Genomic DNA, 26,099 nt, shown 5'->3' on the forward strand with positions numbered 1-26,099 from the left:
ATGTCCCCCCTGTCCCCAGTGAAAGCTGTGCCCCTGCTCTGAGTGTAATGTGACGCCAGAAATGCATATGGTTTTGAACAACACACCAATGTGTTTGATGTGCATCAAACGTGTCATTCCAAAAAATGTGATGTGCTAGATACACCTAGTCACTCAATTACGCTAATACAACTTTACTCAGTGTTTTCCAATGCCAGTGTTCAAGGCCCAAATATATATTCACATGTAGGATAATGTACATATCAACACAGTGGCCAGTGGGTGGATTAATTGTTTCAACTTTTAATATGTTTTTCTTTGATTGTGTGTTATTCTTTCTTAATGCAATGTAGAAACAGATATAGTAACATTTCTTTTCTCGTCATTTTTTGATGGGCAGATCTTAATTAAGGGGTTGTTGGGATATTAACCCATCGTAGCATTGCTTTAAGTGCTGTTGATTGGAGTAATGGAGGGTGTTAATCCATGACTAAATGGGGGTTAATTCCAGGACAAATTACTTTGTTGATGTTCTCAGGTTAGGGTCAAAGATCAAGTGTACATTTGACAATGGGCCACTTGTTTCTTACTGATCACACAACATCCTAGCATTACAATTGGATGATCCATCACACTAGGCAGATTTTGCCTGATAGTCTACCCTCTCTATGATTTTAAAGCTCCAATCTGTAATTTATGTTTCCAGCAGACAACCTATCTGACTCTCATCCTCTCCAGACCCGTGGTGGTGGCTGAAGTATGGTGCCAGTTAGTGATGCATGAACACAACAATAATGACATCGACAGTTTAATAGTGTGCTTTGGTGTTATTTAATTACAACATATATTAAATACAACAATTATTACATTCTCAATTCAGAGATATCTTGTAAATGTACATTGCAGCCATCTCCAAACTACAGATACATTGCCCTATCCCTTTGCATGATTCCCTTTTGGTTTCGCCCAAATTTGGCTTCAGATGCGTGTTCTCCCTTCAAAAGTGGTTCGTTCTAATCATTGGCTGTAAGGGTTTGCGCTTCTGTAGATTCATTCGCTGTCAATGGCCCGCTAGTGGACCTGTTTTCTATGAATACCTTGGCTTTTTACAGCCAAAATGCCAAGTATTTCCGTTGTTATGGATATCTTATATTGTTTATGGATATTTCCAATGGTAGGGGCTGTCGAAGGTAAGAGAGAATGCTGCTTTTTCTTTTTCTCGTCTGAATGCATAATTAAAACGTGCATGGATGATTGTCATTGTGAATAAGCTCTCACCATAAATCCATGAATTATACACCATCAATTATTCCTTTCGTAAGATATTGCGCAAATATCATGTACATCTAGGAGTGGGGTGGATTGTGATGGTAGTGTAAAAGTAAATAAGTCGTTTTTATAGTAAAAAAAAAAATGTGACAACAGTAAATGCTTTCTGGGGGACTGTCACAATTGTAACGCCGGTATTTTGTATGCATCAAAGTCTGATGAAATGCTGTTGAGAGAAAAAACTAACGTTAGATAAAAAGGAAATACAGTCTATCTATAGGTAAGACAGTGCTTCAGTCATTTGAATGGTTCAAACCACAAGTTTTGACTCCTAAACTACCTGTAGTCAGTATACAGTATGTTATAGAAATGTATCTGCTTCATGGCATATAATATTGTAACAAATGTGGTTTAGACAACTGCCCGTGTGTGTGTGTGTGTGTGGGGGGGGGGGGGGGGGGGTACTTGCAGTGAACAAACCATGTAACCCTGTAACCCCATCTCAGTCATATGTGCTATTTCTTTGATAATAGAATGTAGGTAGGCTATGTTAAATAGTCTGCCAATACGTTAAATGCAATGTTGAATCATCTGTATGAATGGTTTTGCTTGCAATTCAATCACGCACGCACGCACGCACACACACACACACACACATACATACATACATACATACATACATTAAACCAATTGTTTTTATTTATTTAACCTTTATTTAACTATGCAAGTCAGTTAAGAACAAATTCTTATTTACAATGACGGCCTACATACATACATACATACATACATACATACATACATATATCAATAACATGGTAATATATCTTTATGATATAGGTATATCCTATTATTTGTACTAGTGTCATTTTAAAACAAGCAAATATTCACTCTGAACAGCACTCCATGAGATTTGTTGGTTAGGTGTTGAGTTATATGCTCTCTCAGTCATTCCACAACACTTCAGGTGTCTTCTGTATTTAATGAAAGATGAATCGGATGTGGGGATGCATAACTGACCCATGATGGCTAAATCCAGCGCAAAAAGGCTTTTTGGATTGAAAAGCTGATCCGGCCTTGTGGTGTGTTTGGCCTGTCTTTTGGATTGAAAACCTGATCCGGCCCTGTAGTGTGTTTGGCCTGTCTTTTGGATTGAAAAGCTGATCCGGCCTTGTGGTGCGTTTGGCCTGTCTTTTGGATTGAAAAGCTTATCCGGCCCTGTGGTGTGTTTGGCCTGTCTTTTGGATTGAAAAGCTGATCCGGCCCTGTGGTGTGTTTGGCCTGTCTTTTGGATTGAAAAGCTGATCCGGCCCTGTGGTGTGTTTGGCCTGTCTTTTGGACTTTCAGGAGTTGAGAGTTAAAGCTACTTATTCTGAGTTTTGAACATTTTATGGCAGAATAACTTAGAGATTCAGGATTTCCTTATTTACTTGCCTGGCTACATAGAGTCCTTGCTCCTGGCCAAACGCTACGTCACACCCACGGATGTTATTTTCTTCTCCGCAATGAGTCTGGATCTGAGTACCTCCCCGACCCTTCACCGAATGCGAACACATTTGGGGCCGCCTGTTTGGTCCAGAAACAGATGGGTTGGGCCAGAGCAAGAACACAAGTGAGTAAAGCGGCGGTTTGAAAATGTGTCATTGGCTTTGTAATCTGATTTGTTAGAGACCATCCAATCTCTGATGACTTTGTTTTGTACAACACCCCTCGTGCCCCTCGTGCCCCCACTACGAACGACTTCAATGATGGCAGTCTCAGATTAAAGTATGTTGCGAACAAAGAATTTAGCGTGAGTGGTCAGGCTACTGCTTTGGTAACAACAGTGTAACAAATCGTAATGACATATTAACTAAACCTGTAATTAACATTGAAAGGACATTTTAAGTTATTAACTTTTACTTGGTACTCATCCCGGATCCGGGAGCACCCCCCACAGTAAAAAAGCTGACTAGCATAGCCTAGCATAGCGTCACAAGTAAATACAAGCATCTAAATATCATTAAATCACAAGTCCAAGACACCAGATGAAAGATACAGATCTTGTGAATCCAGCCATCATTTCTGATTTTTAAAATGTTTTACAGGGAAGACACAATATGTAAATCTATTAGCTAACCACGTTAGCAAAAGACACCACTTTTTTTACTCCACCAGTTTTTTACTCCATCAGTAGCTATCACTAATTCGACTAAATAAAGATATATATAGCCACTAACCAAGAAACAACTTCATAAGATGACAGTCTGATAACATATTTATGGTATAGGATATGTTTTTTTAGAAAAATTTGCATTTTTCAGGTATAAATCACAGTTCTACATTGCAGCTGCAATCTGAAATAGCGTTGGAAGCAGCCGGAATAATTACAGAGACCGACGTCAATTACCAAAATACTCATCCTAAAACATTTCTGAAAAATACACAGCCTACAGCAATTGAAAGACAAAGATCTTGTGAATCCAGACAATATTTCAGATTTTCTAAGTGTTTTACAGGGAAGACACAATATGTAAATTTATTAGCTAACCACGATAGCAAAAGACACAACTTTTTTTCTCCACCATTTTTTTCCTGCATCAGTAGCTATCACTAATTCGACTAAATAAAGATATATATAGCCACTAACCAAGAAACAACTTCATAAGATGACAGTCTGATAACATATTTATGGTATAGGATATGTTTTTTTAGAAAAATGTGCATATTTCAGGTATAAATCACAGTTCTACATTGCAGCTGCAATCTGAAATAGCGTTGGAAGCAGCCGGAATAATTACAGAGACCGACGTCAATTACCAAAATACTCATCCTAAAACATTTCTGAAAAATACACAGCCTACAGCAATCGAAAGACACAGATCTTGTGAATCCAGACAATATTTCAGATTTTCTAAGTGTTTTACAGCGAAAACACAATATATCGTTATATTAGCATACCACATGAGCTAACATCACCCCAGCATTGAATCAATGCAAAAGGGGCGATAACGTTATCGCCACCAAAATATATTAATTTTTTCACTAACCTTCTCAGAATTCTTCAGATGACAGTCCTGTAACATCATATTACACAATGCATATAGAGTTTGCTCGAAAATGTGCATATTTAGCATCACAAATCGTGGTTATGCAATGTAATCTGTCAAAACATGGCATGCATTCTGGCCGGCGCCATCTTGGAAAGGCACCTAAGTTTACGATTATTTATCGATTAGATTGACTAAAAAAATACAGGTTGGACAGCTAATGAAAGACGCATTGGTTATTAATGCAACCGCTGATTTAGATTTTTAAAATTTACGTTACTAGACATACATTGTGAGTTACAGCCAGACTAGTGCCGCAAAAAATGGCTGACAACTGCGTTTACATTTTTCCACATAAATACGGAATAAAATCATAAATAACTCTTACTTTTGGACGAGCTTCCATCAGTATCTTGGGCAATGTGTCCTTTGTCCAAAAGAATCGTTGCTTTGTTGTAAAACGACCTCCTCAACTTCGGAACTAGCAGCTAACGATAGCTACACGGCACACACATGCCCAAATCCTCAAACGCAATACTAAGGAAATTCAGAAAAATAGCAATATACTCGCATAAACTGATATAAATCGGTTTCAAATAACTTCGTTATGATGTTTCTAACACCTATATCGAATTAAATCACAGACGGATATATCTTTGATCAATAATGAGAGCTTTTGAGCATGCGATTCTGATGTCCTCCCTTGCGTCCTGGCGAGCGTCGAAAAGAAGGGACATCTCACTCCATTCCCTTTTATAAACTCTGAGAAACACCTAGAGACACCATTCCACTTCTCATTGGTTACTGACATCCAGGGGAAGGCGGGTGCAGTTCATGTCAAGCCATAGGGCACACACAGAGTTTTAAACTGATCCGAGATCAGAGACTATTTTTCAGAGCTTCGCATGTCCTGTCATGAGTTTCGCTGTAGAAAGAGTTCTGGTTCACCCACAGACATAATTCAAACGGTTTTAGAAACTAGAGATTGTTTTCTATCCAATAGTAATAATAATATGCATATTGTACGAGCAAGAATTGAGTACGAGGCAGTTTAATTTGGAAATGTAAAAAAATAAATAATGCTAACAGCTCCCCCTATTGACAATGCAGTCACTGAAGTAGTTACAGTATAGAGTAACTACTAGGCCTTCATGTGAAATTTTACCTTAGTTACATGGTTCATGCATAGCAAGATATGTGATAAAAATCACAGAAAATTACTTAACAAATGTGTTACTGGTTAACAGTACGGCTGCCTAACTGTGACTGTTGTGCTTATGTCCATAACATCATGCATGTCCAAGGCCTATTACGATGTCACCAACCTTCTGACTAAAACGAAAGAAAAAAATCTATAGGGCTAGATGCCTTTTAATAATTCCCCTCAATTGCTTCAGTCAGTCAAAAATATCTGAGTTGTGTGGGATCATGTGATGTCTGTCTGTCAGCTCTGGGCCCATGTGACGTCTGCTTGCTCTGCTCTGCTCTCCCAGCCTGCTGTCCCCTCCTGTCCCTCTGTTTCAGCTGTGAGACCTCCCTCCCTCCCCCTTGTTGGGCTGCACAGCGTCCATGTTCCCAAGCCTTTATGTAAGCTGGGCAGACCTGACTGATTTCAGCCACGTCAAGAGCTATTGGCTCAGCATTGGCTTGCATAGTCTGGCTGAGAAATCATATAGGATCTCTCTCTCACTCTATCTCTCTCTCCCCATTATGTTCTGTCACACCACAGACATTTTTTTTTTTTTACCTGACTGGGTTCTTTGTAGTGGTTGGTTAGTTACACATGCCAATTGGATGCAGATGGTACCCATGCATGTGAATGTAGGTATTTTTTATCCAGAGAAGAGGAGTGCAACTGGAAATGTTTGACACGTAATGGCTGAATGGCTGTACTTAGGTGGCTCTGCAGTTCCAACCTTGAACACTACTCTTTTTTTTTTCACAAATGGTTTTTGCTTTTATGAAACATACAGAAGGCTCTCTTCCTATCCATGCCTACTGGCGAGGACTGTGTGATACAGAATGTCTTGTTCACAGCAGCAGTAGGCTACTGTTTGATGGTTCTCCTTTCCATCCACCTCTTTGGTCTATCCATACACTTTTTACTATGGTAAAATATCACAACAACTCTGCCGCAAATAGTCATGCCATGCATTAGTTATCTGTTTTTTTTTTTGGGGGGGGGGGGGGTGGATGGATGATTATACATTATGGTCGTTAACTATTTGTTATGATGATCTATTTCTATTTCCTCTTTACTGGCGTTTTTTTAGCAATGTCTTGCGACTTGCGACTGACTGAGTCCATTTTGGTCCACCTTAAGCCCTTACCTGTCCATTTGTTCCAGACAAAACAAACCACTTATTTTAAACATAAGTTCAATAAAAGTCACGGAATCGTATTTTCTTCACTTATATTTTCAGTATGAACCAAAGTGTTGACATTACACCTTTTCCTTTTGCTTCCAAAAGACGCAGAGCCTTTCTGCTCTTTGGAAGTCAATCAATATTCAGTGTACCGCTGCTCTTCGGTGCAGTGCTCTTTCCCCTCTGGGAGCAGTGACAGAAAATATTTAGCATCAAAACAGCCAATGACCTACTTCTCCTTCTTCCCTATGGTGGGGTTGCAAAACGTGGTTACACTTACATGACTGGGACACTTAACAGTGTAACATGTAAATGTTACAATCTATATATACCGTAGTTATGGTCATAGATTTGTTATGAGTCTATCCTTGTTTCCAGGTTGGATTATGGCCAGACAACCGTTCGCCAGACAAGATGGACATTGGGTACAGTGAATGAACCCATTCTGGAACTGCAAGCACATGTGCCAAAGAAACAAATCTTAACAGATTTGTTAAGGTTTTGCACCTGTGGAACATTGACACCTTTGAATGTAAAATGCTTCCTTAATTTTGCTCCCTCTGACAACAGGTGCAACTTTGCACTGTGGCAAAGGCTTAGTAAATCATTGTCATTATACAAGGCTTGGCACTCATTTTGTCATGTTGTCTTTGATCATGTCTTGTCCCTGTGCTTCCCTCTGCTGGTCTTATTAGGTTCTTTCTCTTTCTCTCTCTCTATCGTTCCGTTCATGCTCCCAGCTGTTTCTCATTCTCCCTGCGACCTCATTTGCTCTTTCACACCTGTCCCCTATTTTGCCCTCTGATTGGAGTCCCTATTTCTCCCTCTGTTTTCCGCTCCTGTCCTTGTCGGATTCTTGTTTGATGTTTGCAGTTTCTGTGTCCTTGTTCCGCCCTGTCGTGTTCTTTTGCCTTCTTCAGATGCTGCGTGTGAGCAGGTGTCTATGTCAGCTACGGTCTGTGCCTTCCTGAAGCGACCTGCAGTCTGTGGTCGCGTCTTCAGTCGGTCCAGAGCCAGCTCCCTTCCTCCTCACCGGTCGTATGATTGTTGTATTGATCTCCTTCCGGGGACCACTCCCCCTCGGGGTAGACTATACTCTCTGTCGGCTCCCGAACGTAAGGCTCTCGAGGATTATCTGTCTGTTTCTCTCGACGCCGGTACCGTGGTGCCTTCTTCCTCTCCCGCCGGAGCGGGATTTTTCTTTGTTAAGAAGAAGGAAGGTACTCTGCGCCCCTGCGTGGATTATCGAGGGCTGAATGACATAACGGTTAAGAATCGTTATCCGCTTCCCCTTATGTCGTCAGCCTTCGAGATTTTGCAGGGAGCCAGGTGCTTTACTAAGTTGGACCTTCGTAACGCTTACCATCTCGTACGCATCAGAGAGGGGGACGAGTGGAAAACGGCGTTTAACACTCCGTTAGGGCATTTTGAATACCGGGTTCTGCCGTTCGGTCTCGCTAATGCTCCAGCTGTCTTTCAGGCATTAGTTAATGATGTACTGAGAGACATGCTGAACATTTTTGTTTTCGTTTACCTTGACGATATCCTGATTTTTTCACCGTCACTCGAGATTCATGTTCAGCACGTTCGACGTGTACTCCAGCGCCTTTTAGAGAATTGTCTCTACGTGAAGGCTGAGAAGTGCGCCTTTCATGTCTCCTCTGTCACTTTTCTCGGTTCTGTTATTTCCGCTGAAGGCATTCAGATGGATCCCGCTAAGGTCCAGGCTGTCAGCGATTGGCCCGTCCCTAAGTCACGTGTCGAGTTGCAGCGTTTTCTCGGTTTCGCTAATTTCTATCGGCGTTTCATTCGTAATTTCGGTCAAGTGGCTGCCCCTCTCACCGCTCTGACTTCTGTCAAGACTTGCTTTAAGTGGTCCGGTTCCGCCCAGGGAGCTTTTGATCTCCTCAAGAAGCGTTTTACATCCGCTCCTATCCTTGTTACTCCTGACGTCACTAAACAATTCATTGTCGAGGTTGACGCTTCAGAGGTGGGCGTGGGAGCCATTCTGTCTCAGCGCTTCCAGTCTGACGATAAGGTCCACCCTTGCGCTTACTTTTCTCATCGCCTGTCGCCATCGGAACGCAACTATGATGTGGGTAACCGCGAACTGCTCGCCATCCGCTTAGCCATAGGCGAATGGCGACAGTGGTTGGAGGGGGCGACCGTCCCTTTTGTCGTTTGGACTGACCATAAGAACCTTGAGTACATCCGTTCGGCCAAACGACTTAATGCACGTCAAGCTCGTTGGTCGTTGTTTTTCGCTCGTTTCGAGTTCGTGATTTCCTATCGTCCGGGAAATAAGAACACCAAGCCTGATGCCTTATCCCGTCTCTTTAGTTCTTCTGTGGCTTCTACCGACCCCGAGGGGATTCTCCCTGAAGGGCGTGTTGTCGGGTTGACTGTCTGGGGAATTGAGAGACAGGTAAAGCAAGCACTCACTCACACTGCGTCGCCGCGCGCTTGTCCTAGGAACCTTCTGTTCGTTCCTGTCTCTACTCGTCTGGCTGTTCTTCAGTGGGCTCACTCTGCCAAGTTAGCTGGCCACCCCGGCGTTCGGGGTACGCTTGCTTCTATTCGCCAGCGGTTTTGGTGGCCTACTCAGGAGCGGGACACGCGTCGTTTCGTGGCTGCTTGTTCGGACTGCGCGCAGACTAAGTCAGGTAACTCTCCTCCTGCCGGTCGTCTCAGACCGCTTCCCATTCCTTCTCGACCATGGTCTCACATCGCCTTAGACTTTATTACCGGTCTGCCTTCGTCTGCGGGGAAGACTGTGATTCTTACGGTTATCGATAGGTTCTCTAAGGCGGCACATTTCATTCCCCTCGCTAAGCTTCCTTCCGCTAAGGAGACGGCACAAATCATCATTGAGAATGTGTTCAGAATTCATGGCCTCCCGTTAGACGCCGTTTCAGACAGAGGTCCGCAATTCACGTCACAGTTTTGGAGGGAGTTCTGTCGTTTGATTGGTGCTTCCGTCAGTCTCTCTTCCGGGTTTCATCCCCAGTCTAACGGTCAAGCAGAAAGGGCCAATCAGTCGATTGGTCGCATTTTACGCAGCCTTTCGTTTCGAAACCCTGCGTCTTGGGCAGAACAGCTCCCCTGGGCTGAGTACGCTCACAACTCGCTTCCTTCGTCTGCTACCGGGCTGTCCCCGTTTCAGAGTAGTCTTGGCTACCAGCCTCCTCTGTTCTCGTCCCAGCTCGCCGAGTCCAGCGTTCCCTCCGCTCAGGCTTTTGTCCAACGTTGTGAGCGCACCTGGAGGAGGGTCAGGTCTGCACTTTGCCGTTACAGGGCGCAGACTGTGAGAGCCGCCAATAAACGTAGGATTAAGAGTCCTAGGTATTGTCGCGGTCAGAGAGTGTGGCTTTCCACTCGTAACCTTTCTCTTACGACAGCTTCTCGCAAGTTGACTCCGCGGTTCATTGGTCCGTTCCGTGTCTCTCAGGTCGTCAATCCTGTCGCTGTGCGACTGCTTCTTCCGCGACATCTTCGTCGCGTCCACCCTGTCTTCCATGTCTCTTGTGTCAAGCCTTTTCTTCGCGCCCCCGTTCGTCTTCCCTCCCCCCCCCCCGTCCTTGTCGAGGGCGCTCCTATTTACAAGGTACGGAAGATCATGGACATGCGTTCTCGGGGACGTGGTCACCAGTACTTAGTGGATTGGGAGGGTTACGGTCCTGAGGAGAGGAGTTGGGTTCCATCTCGGGACGTGCTGGACCGTTCGTTGATCGATGATTTCCTTCGTTGCCGCCAGGGTTCCTCCTCGAGTGCGCCAGGAGGCGCTCGGTGAGTGGGGGGGTACTGTCATGTTGTCTTTGATCATGTCTTGTCCCTGTGCTTCCCTCTGCTGGTCTTATTAGGTTCTTTCTCTTTCTCTCTCTCTATCGTTCCGTTCATGCTCCCAGCTGTTTCTCATTCTCCCTGCGACCTCATTTGCTCTTTCACACCTGTCCCCTATTTTGCCCTCTGATTGGAGTCCCTATTTCTCCCTCTGTTTTCCGCTCCTGTCCTTGTCGGATTCTTGTTTGATGTTTGCAGTTTCTGTGTCCTTGTTCCGCCCTGTCGTGTTCTTTTGCCTTCTTCAGATGCTGCGTGTGAGCAGGTGTCTATGTCAGCTACGGTCTGTGCCTTCCTGAAGCGACCTGCAGTCTGTGGTCGCGTCTCCAGTCGTTCCTCTCTATTGACGAGAGGATTTCAGTTTCCTGTTTTGGATTACCATTGATTTATATCCAGGAGAATCATTATTTGTTTTATACTGGAATAAAGACTCTGTTACTATTACGTCGCTTTTGGGTCCTCATTCATCTGCATAACACATTTTTTAATTGGAACAGAATCAGGATGTGGTCCATTTGGGACTTGATATGATCACCAGTGGGTGAAAAGCTTTCGTCCTTGAAAAGTCATTGAAAAGTAATTGACATTGGAGAGTGGGAAACCCTGATGAATGACGCTGTTCTGAGGTTTACTGAGGTGAGCACTCCAGTGACAGAGGCAGGATCCACCCTGGTCGCCGTCACACCCGTGCCCCAAATAACCATGGGGAGGGAAATCAAATTTGATTTGTCACATGTGCTGAATACAACAGGTGTAGTAGACCTTACAGTGAAATTCTTACTTACAAGCCCTTAACCAACAATGCAGTTTTAAGAAAATACAAAAAAGTAAGAGATAAGAATAACAAATGATTAAAAAGCAGCAGTAAATAACAATAGCTTCAATTTTTGCTTGTAAGCAGGAATCAGGAGGATAGAATTAGATTTGACAAATGGAGGGCGGGCTTTGTACGCGTTTCTGTGTGTGGAGTAAAGGTGGTCTAGAATGTTTTCCCTCTGGTTGCACATTTAACATGCTGATAGAAATTAGGTAAAACTGATTTAAATTTCCCTGCATTAAAGTCCCTGGCCACTAGGAGCGCCGCCTCTGGATGAGCATTTTCCTGTCACGACTTCCGCCGAAGTCGGTCCCTCTCCTTGTTCGGGCGGCGTTCGGCGGTCGACGTCACCGGTCTTCTAGCCATCGCCGCTCCACCTTTTATTTTCCATTTGTTTTGTCTTGTTTTCCCGCACACCTGGTTCACATTCCCTCATCAGACTAAATGTATAGTACCCTCTGTTTCCCCCATGTCTGTGTGTGGAATTGTTCTTTGTGGAGGGTGTTACGCTACAGGCTGGCCTGCGCTAAGTTTGTTTCAAAACTAGGTTTGTTTGTTTTGTTTAATCCGGTTCATGTTACCGTGGTTGTGCTTTGTGCTGCCTCTGCCTTTGGGCCAGGGTGTATATTAAAGTTCTCCTGTTATCATCCATCTCTGCTCTCCTGCGCCTGACTTCCCGGCAACCAGTCACTCACCCCGTTATATTTCCTGTTTGCTTATGGCCGTATACAGGTCATTGAGTGAGGTCCTGTAGCACAAACTAAAAAAAGTTCTGAGACACTGTAAAGCCCATGGAGAATAATAGCACCTCCTCCCAGCTTCCCACTGCACTGAGGCTAGGAAACACTGTCACCGCCGAAAAATCCACTATAATTGAGAATTTCAATAAGCATATTTCTGCGGCTGGCCATGCTTTCCACCTGGCTACCCCTACCCCGGCCAACAGCCCTGCACTCCCCACAGCAACTCGCCCAAGCCTACCCCATTTCTCATTCACCCAAATCCAGATAGCTGATGTTCTTAAAGAACTGCAAAACCTGGACCCCTACAAATCAGCTGGGCTAGACAATCTGGACCCTCTCTTTTTTTTTCTTGTTTTTCAATCAACCAGCAAAACACATTCCACATTCACAGATGTGACAGACTTAAAAAATATATAATAATAATAATATATAAAAATATAAAAAAATAAAAAATAATAATAATATATACATATATACACATATCATACATACATACACATACACACACATAAACATATATATATATATACATATATATACATACACACATATATACATACACACAAAGAATAATTATTAAAAAACAAATATATATATAAAACTTCAAGGTTCTTATTAGCTATTTCCAGCCTTAGCTGAGACGACGAGCAAATAATTTGGTTTTAGATTTTACAGCACCTTACACTCTGTCCAATTTGAAATATAGTTGAGTAGTGGAGACCAGAGTCTATCAAACCTGGGCTGTCTCTTGCGGAGGTCATAAGTGAGCTTTTCAAGAGGGAGGAAGTCAACAATCTGTTCAATCCACATTTTAAATGTAGGAGAGGTATTAGAGACCCACAATAGAATAATACATTTCTTAGCAAAGTATGTAATAGTCATAAGCAAATGTTCTCTGTCAGGATCAAGAACAAAGTCCTGCTGGGCATTAAGAAGATAGATACACGGGGTCATATCAAACTGTACATCTAGTATTTTCTGTGCAGCAGTGTGTATAGATTGCCAAAATCTGGCAATCTCTCTACAGCTCCAAAATACATGCATATAGGTTCCACTTTAAGAGGTACATCTTTTACAGTTAGGAGAAATGTCTGTTTTCATTCTATGGAGTCTCAAAGGAGTGTAATAAAATTTGTACAAAAATTTGTAATTAGATTCTTTCATTTTTACATTAGTAGAGGAGAAGTATACCCTGTTGCAAACCTCCACCCATAACTCATCACTGATAGTCAGACCAAGGTCCTTTTCCCAGATTATTTTCAAAGGAGGAGCCTCCTTTCTTAGAAAGGAGTCTATAGATATAAGATATTTTGCCTTTAATGGATTGTGCTATGACAAGAAGGGTTTCAACTTCATTCAACTGAGTTCTAAACCTCCTCTTGGAAGTAAATGAGGAAATGACATGTCTAATTTGAAGATATTTTTTAAAAATGGGATCTTGGCACATTGAATTCACTGCAGAGCTCTTGAAAGGATTTCAGTGTTGTGGTTTTCTGATGAAATAGGTCTGAAAAGGTCCTGATTCCTAGAGTATGCCAAAGATTAAAGTTGGCATCCCTCAGGGCTTTTGGCAAGTCTGGGTTGCCTACTATAGGCGAGTGAGAACATATTTGGGAGGAAATTCCCAGGTATTTCTTACAGTCCCTCCACGCTAGTAGGGTGCTGTAAATCACAAAGGTTTTGGCTATGTTGCCCACTTCACTAAAGTTATTAATGAATTTATCCTTTACAGGCCCGGCGTTCCGCTAGCGGAACTCTTCCCACATTCCACTGAAAAGGCAGAGCGCGAAATTCAAAATATATTTTTTAGAAATATTTAACTTTCACACATTAACAAGTCCAATACAGCAAATGAAAGATACACATCTTGTGAATCCAGCCAACATGTCCGATTTTTAAAATGTTTTACAGCGAAAACACCACATATATTTATGTTAGCTCACCACCAAATACAAAAAAGGACAGACATTTTTCACAGCACAGGTAGCATGCACGAAACCAACCAAACTAACCAAGAACCAACCAAACTAACCAAGAAACAACTTCATCAGATGACAGTCCTATAACATGTTACACAATAAATCTTTGTTTTGTTCGACAAATGTGCATATTTGAGGTATAAATCAGTTTTACATTGCTGCTACCATCACAGCTACCGTCAGATATAGCACCGAAGCAGCCAGAGTAATTATAGAGACCAACGTGAAATACCTAAATACTCATCATAAAACATTTCTGAAAAATCGATGGTGTACCGCAAATTAAAGACAAACATCTTGTGAATCCAGCCAATATTTCCGATTTTTTAAGTGTTTTACAGCGAAAACACAATATAGCATTATATTAGCTTACTACAATAGCCTACCACACAACCGCATTCATTCATCAAGGCACGTTAGCGATAGCAATAGGCACGTTAGCGTTAGCGAATAAACCAGCAAAATATATTAATTTTCACTAACCTTCATAAACCTTCCTCAGATGACAGTCCTATAACATCAGGTTATACATACACTTATGTTTTGTTCGAAAATGTGCATATTTAGAGCTGAAATCAGTGGTTATCCATTATGCTAACGTAGCAGCTTTTTCCCAGAATGTGCGGATATTTCTATTAGACTCTCACCTATTCTGACCAAATAGCTATTCATAGAAATTACAAAAAAATACATGTTGTATAGGAAATGATAGATACACTAGTTCTTAATGCAATCGCAGTGTTAGAATTCTAAAAATATCTTCATTACGACATAAGGCTTATGTATTAGCGAGAGAGTGGCCAAATTCTGTGCGCAAAACTACTAGTACACAGTTCGACAGATATATGATATAGCATCACAAAATGGGTCCTACCTTTGGTGATCTTCCATCAGAATGTTGTACAAGGGGTCCTTTGTCCAGAACCGTCTTTGTTTGGTATCAGAACGTCGTTTTTCCCTCTTGAATTAGCAAGCACACTGGCCAAGTGGCGCGAAGCTATCCTTCCTGAACATATGCAGACAAAGCAACACGCCTAACGTCCCGAAAAAATTTCAATAATCTAATAAAACTATATTGAAAAAACATACTTTACGATGATATTGTGACATGTATCAAATAAAATCAAAGCCGGAGATAGTATTCGCCTTTAACGACAGCTTTTCAGAAGGCAATTACAGGTCCCTCCACACGCCTTCCAGAAAACCTAAAATGGGGGACACGTCATTCCAAGAGGATGCATTATATCTCAGACCAAGATAATCAACTCATTTCTCCTCTCACTTCCTCTTGACATCTAGGGGAAGGTGTATGACGTGCAAGTATATTCATACGTATCATGCCCATTTATAGGCAGGCCCTTGAACACAGCATCGATTTCAGACTTTCCACTTCCTGGTCAGAAAGTGTGCTGCCAAATGAGTTCTCTTTTACTCACAGACAAAATTCAAACGGTTTTAGAAACTAGAGAGTGTTTTCTATCCAATAGTAATAATAATATGCATATTGTACGAGCAAGAATTGAGTACGAGGCCGTTTGAAATGGGCACCTTTTATCCAGGCTACTCAATACTGCCCCTGCAGCCCAAAGAGGATAATTGAGCTTAGTGGCAATGAACCACAGGATTGGGCTTCTATCTGAATCCACGTTGACTCTTGTCTGTTTGTGATCCATGTTAGCATGTTGCGGATTTGGGCAGACCAGTAGTACAATTGAAGGGAGGGAAGGGCAAGACCACCCTTAGATTCAGGTTTCGAAGAGTGGAGAACTTGATCCTAGGTTTTTTATTGCCCCATATAAACTTGGTGATGCTTTGGTTAGTTGTTTTGAAAAAGGAAACTGGGAGATAGCATGGGAGCATCTGAAATAAATAGTTCAGTCTAGGGAGGATGTTCATACGGATGACATTAATTCTTCCTATCGTTCTTGATTCGATCCAGGAGTGGAAGATAATTTTCCTTGAAAAGGCTATTCAGATCTGGTGTTATGAAGATCCCAAGGTATTGAGACCCCTGTGTCTTCCATTGGAATGGACATAGTTTCTTCATAGAGCTGGTGAGTGTAAGATTGAGAGGGCAGACAGTGGATTTGTTAAAATTTATCTTATAACCTGAAAACTTGCCATACTGAGCAATTGTGTCTAAAATGGGAGGGAGGGATTTCTCAGGGTTGGATATGTAGAGCAAGACATCATCCGCGTAAAGCGAAATCTTGTGCTGCAGGCCGCCTGCAGAAACATCCATGATACTTGGATTGCTCCTTATCAACTCTGCCAGAGGCTTCGCCCCCAACAAGTAGAGCAGGGGGGACAGCGAGCACCCTTGTCTTGTGCCCCGTCCCAAAGGGAATCTGTCAGAGTTCAGTCCGTTAGTAGTCACCATGGCATTTGGATGAGAGTATAGTGATTTGGTCCATTTAATAAAGTTTGGGCCCATATTGAACTTTTCTAAGACTGAGAACAGAAAGCTCCACTCCATCCTGTCGAACGCCTTCTCAGCATCCAGTGAAGCCAGCAGGACAGGGGTCTTCTGTGCGTTTACTTGATCAATAATATCAAAAAGACACCGAATGTTATCAGAAGAGTATCTGTCTCTCATAAATCCAGTTTGGTCCGCTTTTATTATTTTGGGAAGAAGAGTGTTAAGTCTTTTGGCGAGCAATTTGGTAATTATTTTGTAGTCGAAATCCAACAAGCTTATGGGCCGGAAGGAGGAGCAGGATAGAGGGTCCTTGTCTTTTTTGAGCAACACTGTAATGCGAGCTGTGTGCATTTAGTCTGGGAGAACTCCGTTTTTGCAACATTGGCATGAAAATAGGGCTAAGCTGGGGCCAAAAAGCTTTGTAGAACTCTCTGGGGAATCCATCTGGGCCTGGGGACTTGTTAGGTGGCATGGAGGTAATTGGCTCCAGGATCTCCTCAGGAGTGAAGGGCGAGTTGAGATCTTCTTGGTCGGTATCTGATAGTTTAGGTAGCGAGATTCCCACTAGGAAGGAGTGGAGTTCTGCCTCCGTGTGTTTTCTCTCAGAGGTATATAGTTTGCAGTAAAAATCATGAAAAGTAAAATGTATCTTTTTTGGGTCATATGTGACCTCGTCCTCTGCTGTTCGGATAGCCATGATTGTACGCTCTGACTGCTCTTTTTTAAATTGATAAGCAAGCAATCTAATTGGCCTATTGCTATACGCATGTTATTTCTGTTTAGTAAAGAAAACTTTTTTTTAATCTCTTGAGTATAGTCCAGATTCAGTTTGGTTTTGGCTGCTTTAAGTTGACTCCAGGAGGCGCTGTCTGGGGATTGTTTATGTACTTTTTCGCAGCGTTCCAGCTCCCTCTCGAGATCTAACCTGTGTGCTTCTATTGCTTTTTTCTTAGAGGAAGCATATGCAATTAGATGACCTCTTGGTGTGGCTTTAGCAGCGTCCCACATTGTGGCCGGAGAAACAGGATAATCTTTGTTGTCTTGTGTGTAGTTGTCTATCCATGTAGTTACCAATGTATGGAACGCTTCGTTTGATAACATGGAGGTGTTGAATTTCCAGCTCTTTGACCTCGGGATGTTTTTGCAGAGGTCAAAGCGGAGGTGGACAAAGGCATGATCGGAAAGTGCTATGGGTCCGATTGTACAAGTGGCTGAATTTATGAAACTTTGGGATAAAAATGTAATCTATACGGGAGTAGGTGTTATGGACATTAGAGTAGTATGTATAGTCCATAGATGAGCTATTAGTCTCTCTCCAGATATCTATCAGTCCCATCTCTTTAGTAAGAGAGTTCAACATCTTTGCAGATCTAGGATTTGTGGTGGGGACTTGAGATGATTTGTCTAGGGTTGGGTTAAGGGTACAATTAAAATCTCCAGCCAACTCTCCAAAGGAAACACAATGCTCATTGAACAGGGTTATACTTTTTGACATGAAAGCAGGAGTATCTGTGTTAGGGGCGTATATGTTTAAGATAGTAATTGGTTTCCCATACAGTGACCCAGTTATCAAAATAAATCTCCCCTCCGGATCAGATATGTTTTTGTCAATTATGAATGGAACATTCTTATGGATAAATATGGCTGTACCTCTACTGTTTGATTTGAAAGATGAGAAATACACCTGTCCCACCCAAGCTCTGCGGAGTTTAGCATGTTCTGCATCACAGAGGTGTGTCTCTTGTAATAGCGCGATGTCTGCTTTTTCCTTTTTTAGAGCACATAGTATCTTTTTCCGTTTTATTGCATGACCTAGACCATGGCAGTTCCATGTCAATAGATTTAAGGTACTAGTCATCGTCATCGAACAGTAATCCAACTTTAGTGCAAGTCATCTCTGGGTAAAGGTGGATAATAGTTATAGCTGCGTACACATAAAAGGAAAATAAATGGTGTACATAAAATAACAATCTCTGAACACCCCAGCCGAGTTCCCAAACAACTCGACATATCCCGTTGGATCTATTACCCCCCCGCTCAGTCTCAATTCTGTGTTCCGAAAAAAAAACACACAAAAAACAGGAACAGTTAGCAACGCACAACGTCTCCCCCTTCCCACCAAAGAAATGCCTCATCCTCTCCTCTCCGCCCCGCATTGAGTAAATGACAACGTAGCCCCCGTCCAGACCACATTAAAAGAGGGAGAAAATAAAATCAATAGCCCAGCCTCCATATACCTCCCCCAAGGGACATAGGGAACCACAAGTAATAATAGCAACAAAAAAAGGGAAATAAAAGTAGGCTGAAACGTTAGTAGGTCTAGGTTAGGCTATAGAGCCTATCCCTCTCAGCTAAAGGAACATAAATATAGATTAGACGGCTATAATGACATTTAGCGGGGTGGGTGGGTCTTTGGATATCGGCTATATGTTGTTTTACCTCCTTTAGTAATAACAGTAATCGCATTTAGTCATTGGTCCATTTCTTATTGACCAGGATTGTCTTTCAAAAAACGTTTTGCCTCTTCGGGAGTTTTGAAATGTCGCAGGGCTCCTTGGTGAAGAATCCTGAGCTTGTTTGGGTATTTGAATCCCCTAAAGATGCCTCGGTCAATGGAGTATTTCTTCACCTCGTCAAACTCTCGGCGCTTTCGGCGTATTCCAGCTGACAGGTCCTGGTGTAAAGTGAGTTTGACGTTTCCCACTGTAATGGTGTTGATTTTCGCCGCCTGTAGGACTCGTTCCTTGTCGGTGAATCTCAGGAAACGTATGGTGATTGGGTGTGGTGGTTGTCTGGCTGCTGGTGGGGCCTCAGTGCTCGGTGAGCTCTCTCGAGTTCTATGGGCCTGTCGGTAGACAGGTGGAGCCACTCGGGAAGTTTGTCTTGCAGGTAGCGGATCAGTGGCATGTTTCCCTCTTCTTTTTCACCCAGATTTAATAGAACACAATTATTCCTTCGCCCCCTGTTTTCCAGGTCCTCTGTTTTCTCTTCCAGATGCCAGATGCTCTATTTTCTTTTTAGCATATGCTATTGTTTCCATGGCGTCTGTCAATAAGTTTTCCATGGATAGGATTCGCCCTTCTGCCTCGTCCAGGCGCCCCGCGTTTATGGTTATCTTGTTGTTGATGTCAGGCAAAGCATTTTCCAGGATTGTCACCTTGCCATTAGCTGAGAGTTAATGGCATCTAATTTAATTTTGAGTTCTGTACGTTGGGATCTCAACTCAGAAAGGATGTCTTCGACAGAGTGCGAGGTTGGCATTCGTTGGGCCTCGGGGGGGAACGGGTCCTCTTGCTCCTGGCTAATGGCGCTAGCTTTTTCTGAAGGACCCGTTCCCCCCCGAGGCCCTAGCTTTTTCTGAAGCTAGCTGCTTCTTGGAGGCTTTTTCCATCGCTAATACTCGAGTCCGGGTAAAAATGTCACCTGTAATGTTGCCTTTTGTAGCCGCCATGACTTTTTGACTAAAGCTAAAGGAGTTTAACCTGTTATGGCTGCAGGGGGCGTATTGGAAAAACTGGAAAATATGTGCCAATTTTCAAACGGCCTCTTAATCAATTTTTGCTCTTACAATATGCATATTAATATTAATATTGGATAGAAAACAATCTCTAGTTTCTAAAACCGTTCTAATTTTTTCTCTGAGTGGTACAGAAGTCATTTGGCAGCACTTTCCCTGACCAAGAAGTAGAATGTCAGAAATCTATGCTCGCTTCAACGTTATGCCTATACATGGTCATTATACGTAAGACCCTACGTACACTCCGTACGCCTTGCTCTGGGTGTCAAGAGGGTATGAGAGAAGAAATTTAGTGAATATCTTGTTCAGAGGTTGAATAAGAGCTATTTCTTTGACGTGACAGACCACTTCCGGAAGTCTGAAGCGCGCGACTTGGGAGTGATATTGCATTCTGTTTTGCTGCTGTTTTGGACGGGAACAATCTCCGGCTGGGTTTTTATTTGATAAATGAGACCATATCATCGTAATGTATGTTTTTTCAATATAGTTTAATCAGATTATTTGAATTTTTTTCGGGAGTTTTGCCGTGTTCCGTTCTCTGACTTTTTTTACTTTGGACAAATCCGTGCCAGTCGACCAGTGCCAATGCTAAGTGAGAAGGGAAATAACGACTCATCTGGACAAAGGACACCCTGATCAACATTCTGATGAAAGATCAGCCAAAGTAAGACCCAATTTATAATGTTATTTCATATATCTGTCGTGCATGTCAACTGGTCGCGGGCGCCCAAGTGTGTCTGGCTATTGTGGCTATGCTAACATAGCGCTACATTTTGTTTTCGCTGTAAAACATTTAATAAATCGGAAATATTGTCTGGAATCACAAGAATCCTGTCTTTCAATTGCTGCACAGTATGTATTTCTCAGATATGTTTTATGATGAGTAATTAGTTATTTGACGTTGGTGTCTGTAAATGTTATGGCTGCTTTCGGTGCAATTTCTGATTGTAGCTGAAATGTAATTTATGATTTATACCATAAATATGCACATTTTTCAAAAAAAACATATGCTATACAATAAATATGTTATCAGACTGTCATCTTATGAAGTTGTTTCTTGGTTAGTGGCTATATATATCTTTATTTGGTCGAATTAGTGATAGCTAGTGACGGAGTAAAAAACTGATGGAGTTAGAAAAGTGCTCTCTTTTGCTGACGTGGTTAGCTAATAGATTTACATATTTTGTCTTCCCTGTAAAACATTTTAAAAATCGGACATGTTGGCTTGATTCACAAGATGTCTACCTTTCATATGCTGTATTGGACTTGTTAATGTGTGAAAGTTAAATATTTTAACAAACTAGATTTTGAATTTCGCGCCCTGCACTTGAGCTGGATGTTGTCATAAGTGTACCGGTGTCGGGCTGCACCCCAAACAGGTTAAACTTGAAGTGGAGGTAAGATTAGGAATTGGAAACTACTTGTGCGGAGCTCTTAGTTCATGCGGCCATCTCGTTCAAGGGTCACGTGATCCCCCCGGACCCTCTCTTTTTAAAATTATCTGCTGAAATTGTTGCAACCCCTATTACTAGCCTGTTCAACCTCTCTTTCGTATTGTCTGAGATTCCCAAAGATTGGAAAGCTGCCACGGTCATCCCCCTCTTCAAAGGGGGAGACACTCTAGACCCAAATTGTTACAGACCTATATCTATCCTACCCTGCCTTTCTAAGGTCTTCGAAAGCCAAGTCAACAAACAGATTACCGACCACTTCGAATCCCACCGTACCTTCTCCGCTATGTAATCTGGTTTCAGAGCTGGTCATGGGTGCACCTCAGCCACGCTCAAGGTCCAAAACGATATCATAACCGCCATCGATAAGAGACATTACTGTGCAGCCGTATTCATCAATACATCAATGACTCTCTTTTCTGTACACATGATGTCGCTCTCGCTGCTGGTGATTCTCTGATCCACCTCTACGCAGACGACACCATTCTGTATACTTCTGGCCCTTCTTTGTACACTGTGTTAACTAACCTCCAGACGAGCTTCAATGCCATACAACTCTCCTTCCGTGGCCTCCAACTGCTCTTAAATGCAAGTAAAACTAAGTGCATGCTCTTCAACCGATTGTTGCCCGCACCTGCCCGCCTGTCCAGCATCACTACTCTGGACGGTTCTGACTTAGAATATGTGGACAACTACAAATACCTAGGTGTCTGGCTAGACTGTAAACTCTCCTTCCAGACTCACATTAAGCATCTCCAATCCAAAATTAAATCTAGAATCAGCTTCCTATTTCGCAACAAAGCATCCTTCACTCATGCAGCCAAACATACCCTCGTAAAACTGACCATCCTACCGATCCTCGACTTCGGCGATGTCATCTATAAAATAGCCTCCAACACTCTACTCAACAAATTGGATGCAGTTTATCACAGTGCCATCTGTTTTGTCACCAAAGCTCCATATATTACCCACCACTGCGACCTGTACGCTCTCGTTGGCTGGCCATCGCTTCATACTTGTCGCAAAACCCACTGGCTCCAGGTCATCTACCAGTCTCTGCTAGGTAAAGCCCCGCCTTATCTCAGCTCACTGGTCACCATAGCAGCACCCACCCGTAGCATGCGCTCCAGCAGGTATATCTCACTGGTCACCCCCAAAGCCAATTCCTCCTTTGGCCGCCTCTCCTTCCAGTTCTCTGCTGCCAATAACTGGAACGAACTGCAAAAATCTCTGAATCTGGAGACTCTTACCTCCCTCACTAGCTTTAAGCACCAGCTGTCAAAGCAGCTCACAGATCACTGCACCTGTACATAGCTCATCTGTAATTAGCCCATCCTCATACTGTATGTATTTATTTATCTTCCTCCTTTGCACCCCAGTATCTCTACTTGCACATTCATCTTCTGCACACCCTACCATTCCAGTGTTTAATTGCTATATTGTAATTACTTTGCCACCATGGCCTATTTATTGTCTTACCTCTCTTATTCTACCTCATTTGCACATGCTGTATATACATTTTTCTACTGTATTTTTGATTGTGTGTTTGTTTATTCCATGTTTATTTATTTATTTTATTTAACCTTTATTTAACCAGGTAGGCAAATTGAGAACACGTTCTCATTTACAATTGCGACCTGGCCAAGATAAAGCAAAGCAGTTCGACACATACAACAACACATAGTTACACATGGAGTAAAACAACATATAGTCAATAATACAGTGAAAAAAAAAAAAAATAAGTCTATATACAATGTGAGCAAGTGAGGTGAGATAAGGGAGGTGAAGGCAAACAAATATATGTATAAATAAATAAAAATATAAAAGGCCATGGAGGCGAAGTGAGTACAACACAGCACGTAAAATAAAAACTAAAAAAACAATGGAATGGTTGGTTTGCGGTGGAAGAAAGTGCAAAGTAGAGACAGAAATAAAGGGGTGCAAAGGAGCAAAATAAATTAATAAATAAATACAGTAGGTAAAGAGGTAGTTGTTGGGGCTAAATTGTAGATGGGTTATATACAGGTGCAGTAATCTATGAGCTGCTCTGACAGCTGGTGCTTAAAGCTAGTGAGGGAGATAGGTGTTTCCAGTTTCAGAGATTTTTGTAGTTCGTTCCAGTCATTGGCAGCAGAGAACTGGAAGGAGAGGCGTCCAAAGGAAGAATTGGTTTTGGGGGTGACTAGAGAGATATACCTGCTGGAGCGCGTGCTACAGGTAGGTGCTGCTATGGTGACCAGCGAGCTGAGATAAGGGGGGACTTTACCTAGCAGGGTCTTGTAGATGACCTGGAACCAGTGGGTTTGGCGACGAGTATGAAGCGAGGGCCAGCCAACGAGAGTGTACAGGTCGCAGTGGTGGGTAGTATATGGGGCTTTGGTGACAAAACGGATGGCACTGTGATAGACTGCATCCAATTTATTGAGTAGGGTTTTGGAGGCTATTTTGTAAATGACATCACCGAAGTCGAGGATTGGTAGGATGGTCAGTTTTACAAGGGTATGTTTGGCAGCATGAGTAAAGGATGCTTTGTTGCGGAATAGGAAGCCAATTCTAGATTTGACTTTGGATTGGAGATGTTTGATGTGAGTCTGGAAGGAGAGTTTGCAGTCTAACCAGACACCTAGGTATTTGTAGGTGTCCACATATTCTAAGTCAGAGCCGTCCAAAGTAGTGATGTTGGACAGGCGGGCAGGAGCAGGCAGCGATCGGTTGAAGAGCATGCATTTGGTTTTACTTGTATTTAAGAGCAGTTGGAGGCCACGGAAGGAGAGTTGTATGGCATTGAAGCTCGCCTGGAGGGTTGTGTGTAACTCTGTTGTTGTATGTGTCGAACTGCTTTGCTTTATCTTGGCCAGGTCGCAGTTGTAAATGAGAACTTGTTCTCAACTAGCCTACCTGGTTAAATAAAGGTGAAATTAAATAAAAAGGTTTTAGTGCCAGCATCGGTCTGTGCTGGTATGTAGACAGCTATGAAAAATACAGATGAAAACTCTAGGTAGATAGTGTGGTCTACAGCTTATCATGAGATACTCTACCTCTTGCTTGCAAAACCTCGAGACTGCCTTAGATATCGTATACCAACTGTTGTTTACATAAATGCATAGGCCCCCGCCCTTGTCTTACCAGAGGCTGCTGTTCTATCCTGCCGATAAAGTGTATAACCCGTCAGCTGTATGTACTTAATGTTGTCGTTCAGCCACGACTCGGTGAAACATAAGATATTACAGTTTTGAATGTCCCGTTGGTAGGATAAACGTGCTTTTAGTTCGTTCCATTTATTTTCCAGCAATTGAACATTAGCTAGCAGGAAGGAAGGCAAGGGCAGATTAGCCACTCGTCTTCTGATCCTCACAAGGCACCCTGATCTCTTTCCGCGAAATCTCAGTTTCCTTCTCCAGCGAATAACGGGGATCTGGGCCTGGTCAGATGTCTCTTCGTCCAGTTTGAGGTGAGCAATCGCAGTTCTGATGTCCAGAAGCTCTTTTCAGTCATAAGAGACGGTAGCAGCAACATTATGTACAAAACAAGAAAAAGCAAACAAAATAGCATTGTTGGTTAAGAGCCGTTAATACGGCAGCCCTCCCCTCCGGTGCCATCATCATATCTTGGTCAAAACAGTGAGGGCTAACTGTAAAGATCAGCAGAAGAGCTGTAAACCTCCTTATTACTTTACTCTTATCAACTTTAGTGAACTCCCATTTTTCCAGAGTGGGCCTACCAGTTTACTTGCCATTTCTTTTTTATATTTTTTAACATTATTCTATCAATTCATTCCAAGGACAAGTAGTGTTTATGTGACCTTTCAAGGATAAATCCTAACTTAAAATACTTGTGTGTAAACATTCAGACAGAGAGTAATCTAAGTCAGTTGTGTGAAAAACAGGAAAGTTTGCACATCTAAACCCTTTATGTTATGCAGTCACTATGTTTTTCTTGACTTGATGAATGTTACTGATTGAAAGGAGAGTGCACACCCACTTGGTTTCTCGGGCAGAAAACTATTTCAGCTTTTGATGGATTTGAGCCCTACATTTTTTTGTTGCAAGTGTAACACAGGTTAGCAGCTTTAACTGCAAGTTCATTTGAGTTCAATGTACTTGATCCAGTGTATTGTCAGTGATGTAAGCATCACCAGTCAAGTGTCTTCCCACCCAATATATCATAAACCCTCTAACAGTACAGAGAGAGTGACAGAACTGGAGCTATAGAAAATCAATGGGTCCCAATTCCCCAATTCTCAAAAATGCTCTATGCTGCTCCCATTAGCAGTAGTATACGAAAGAAGGTAATTTACTGACACAATCCTAATACATCAGTGTGTGTCAAGGCTCAGAAGAAGACCCAGATGCAGACAGTTTCGAAGTAACAAAAGTGTATTACAACAACAGGGGGGCAGGCAAACAGGTCAAGAGCAGGCAGAGGTCAGTAGTCCAGAGCAGAGTCCGAAAGGCACAGAACGGCAGGCAGACTCAGGCAGAGGTCAGTAATCCAGGGTGGTGTGACAAGGTATAGAATGACAGGCAGGCTCAGGGTAAGGGCAGGCAGAATGGTAAAAAAACAGGAAAGCTAGAAACAGGAACTAGAGACAGAAAGGAGCACGGGAAAAAATGCTGTTACGAAAACAAAATGAACTGGTAGGAGAAAAACAGAGAACACAGGTATAAATACACTGGGGGTAATGAGGAAGATGGGC

General features: G+C 42.5%; 1 protein-coding gene across 4 annotated transcripts in view; it reads left to right on the forward strand.

Annotated features, from left to right (window-relative positions):
* Window positions 1-988: 988 nt before the first annotated feature.
* LOC139556998 (ephrin type-B receptor 2-like) overlaps window positions 989-26,099 on the forward strand; it is a 71,887-nt gene continuing 46,776 nt past the window's right edge. For all 4 annotated transcript variants that reach the window (XM_071371248.1, XM_071371250.1, XM_071371249.1 and 1 more), the window contains exon 1: window positions 989-1,169. In XM_071371248.1, the coding sequence (XP_071227349.1) occupies window positions 1,097-1,169 (73 nt within the window). In that variant the 5' untranslated portion in view covers window positions 989-1,096. The remainder of the gene's footprint in view (window positions 1,170-26,099) is intronic.

Source organism: Salvelinus alpinus, chromosome 28, assembly GCF_045679555.1.
Source record: "Salvelinus alpinus chromosome 28, SLU_Salpinus.1, whole genome shotgun sequence".
Lineage (NCBI taxonomy): Eukaryota > Metazoa > Chordata > Actinopteri > Salmoniformes > Salmonidae > Salvelinus > Salvelinus alpinus.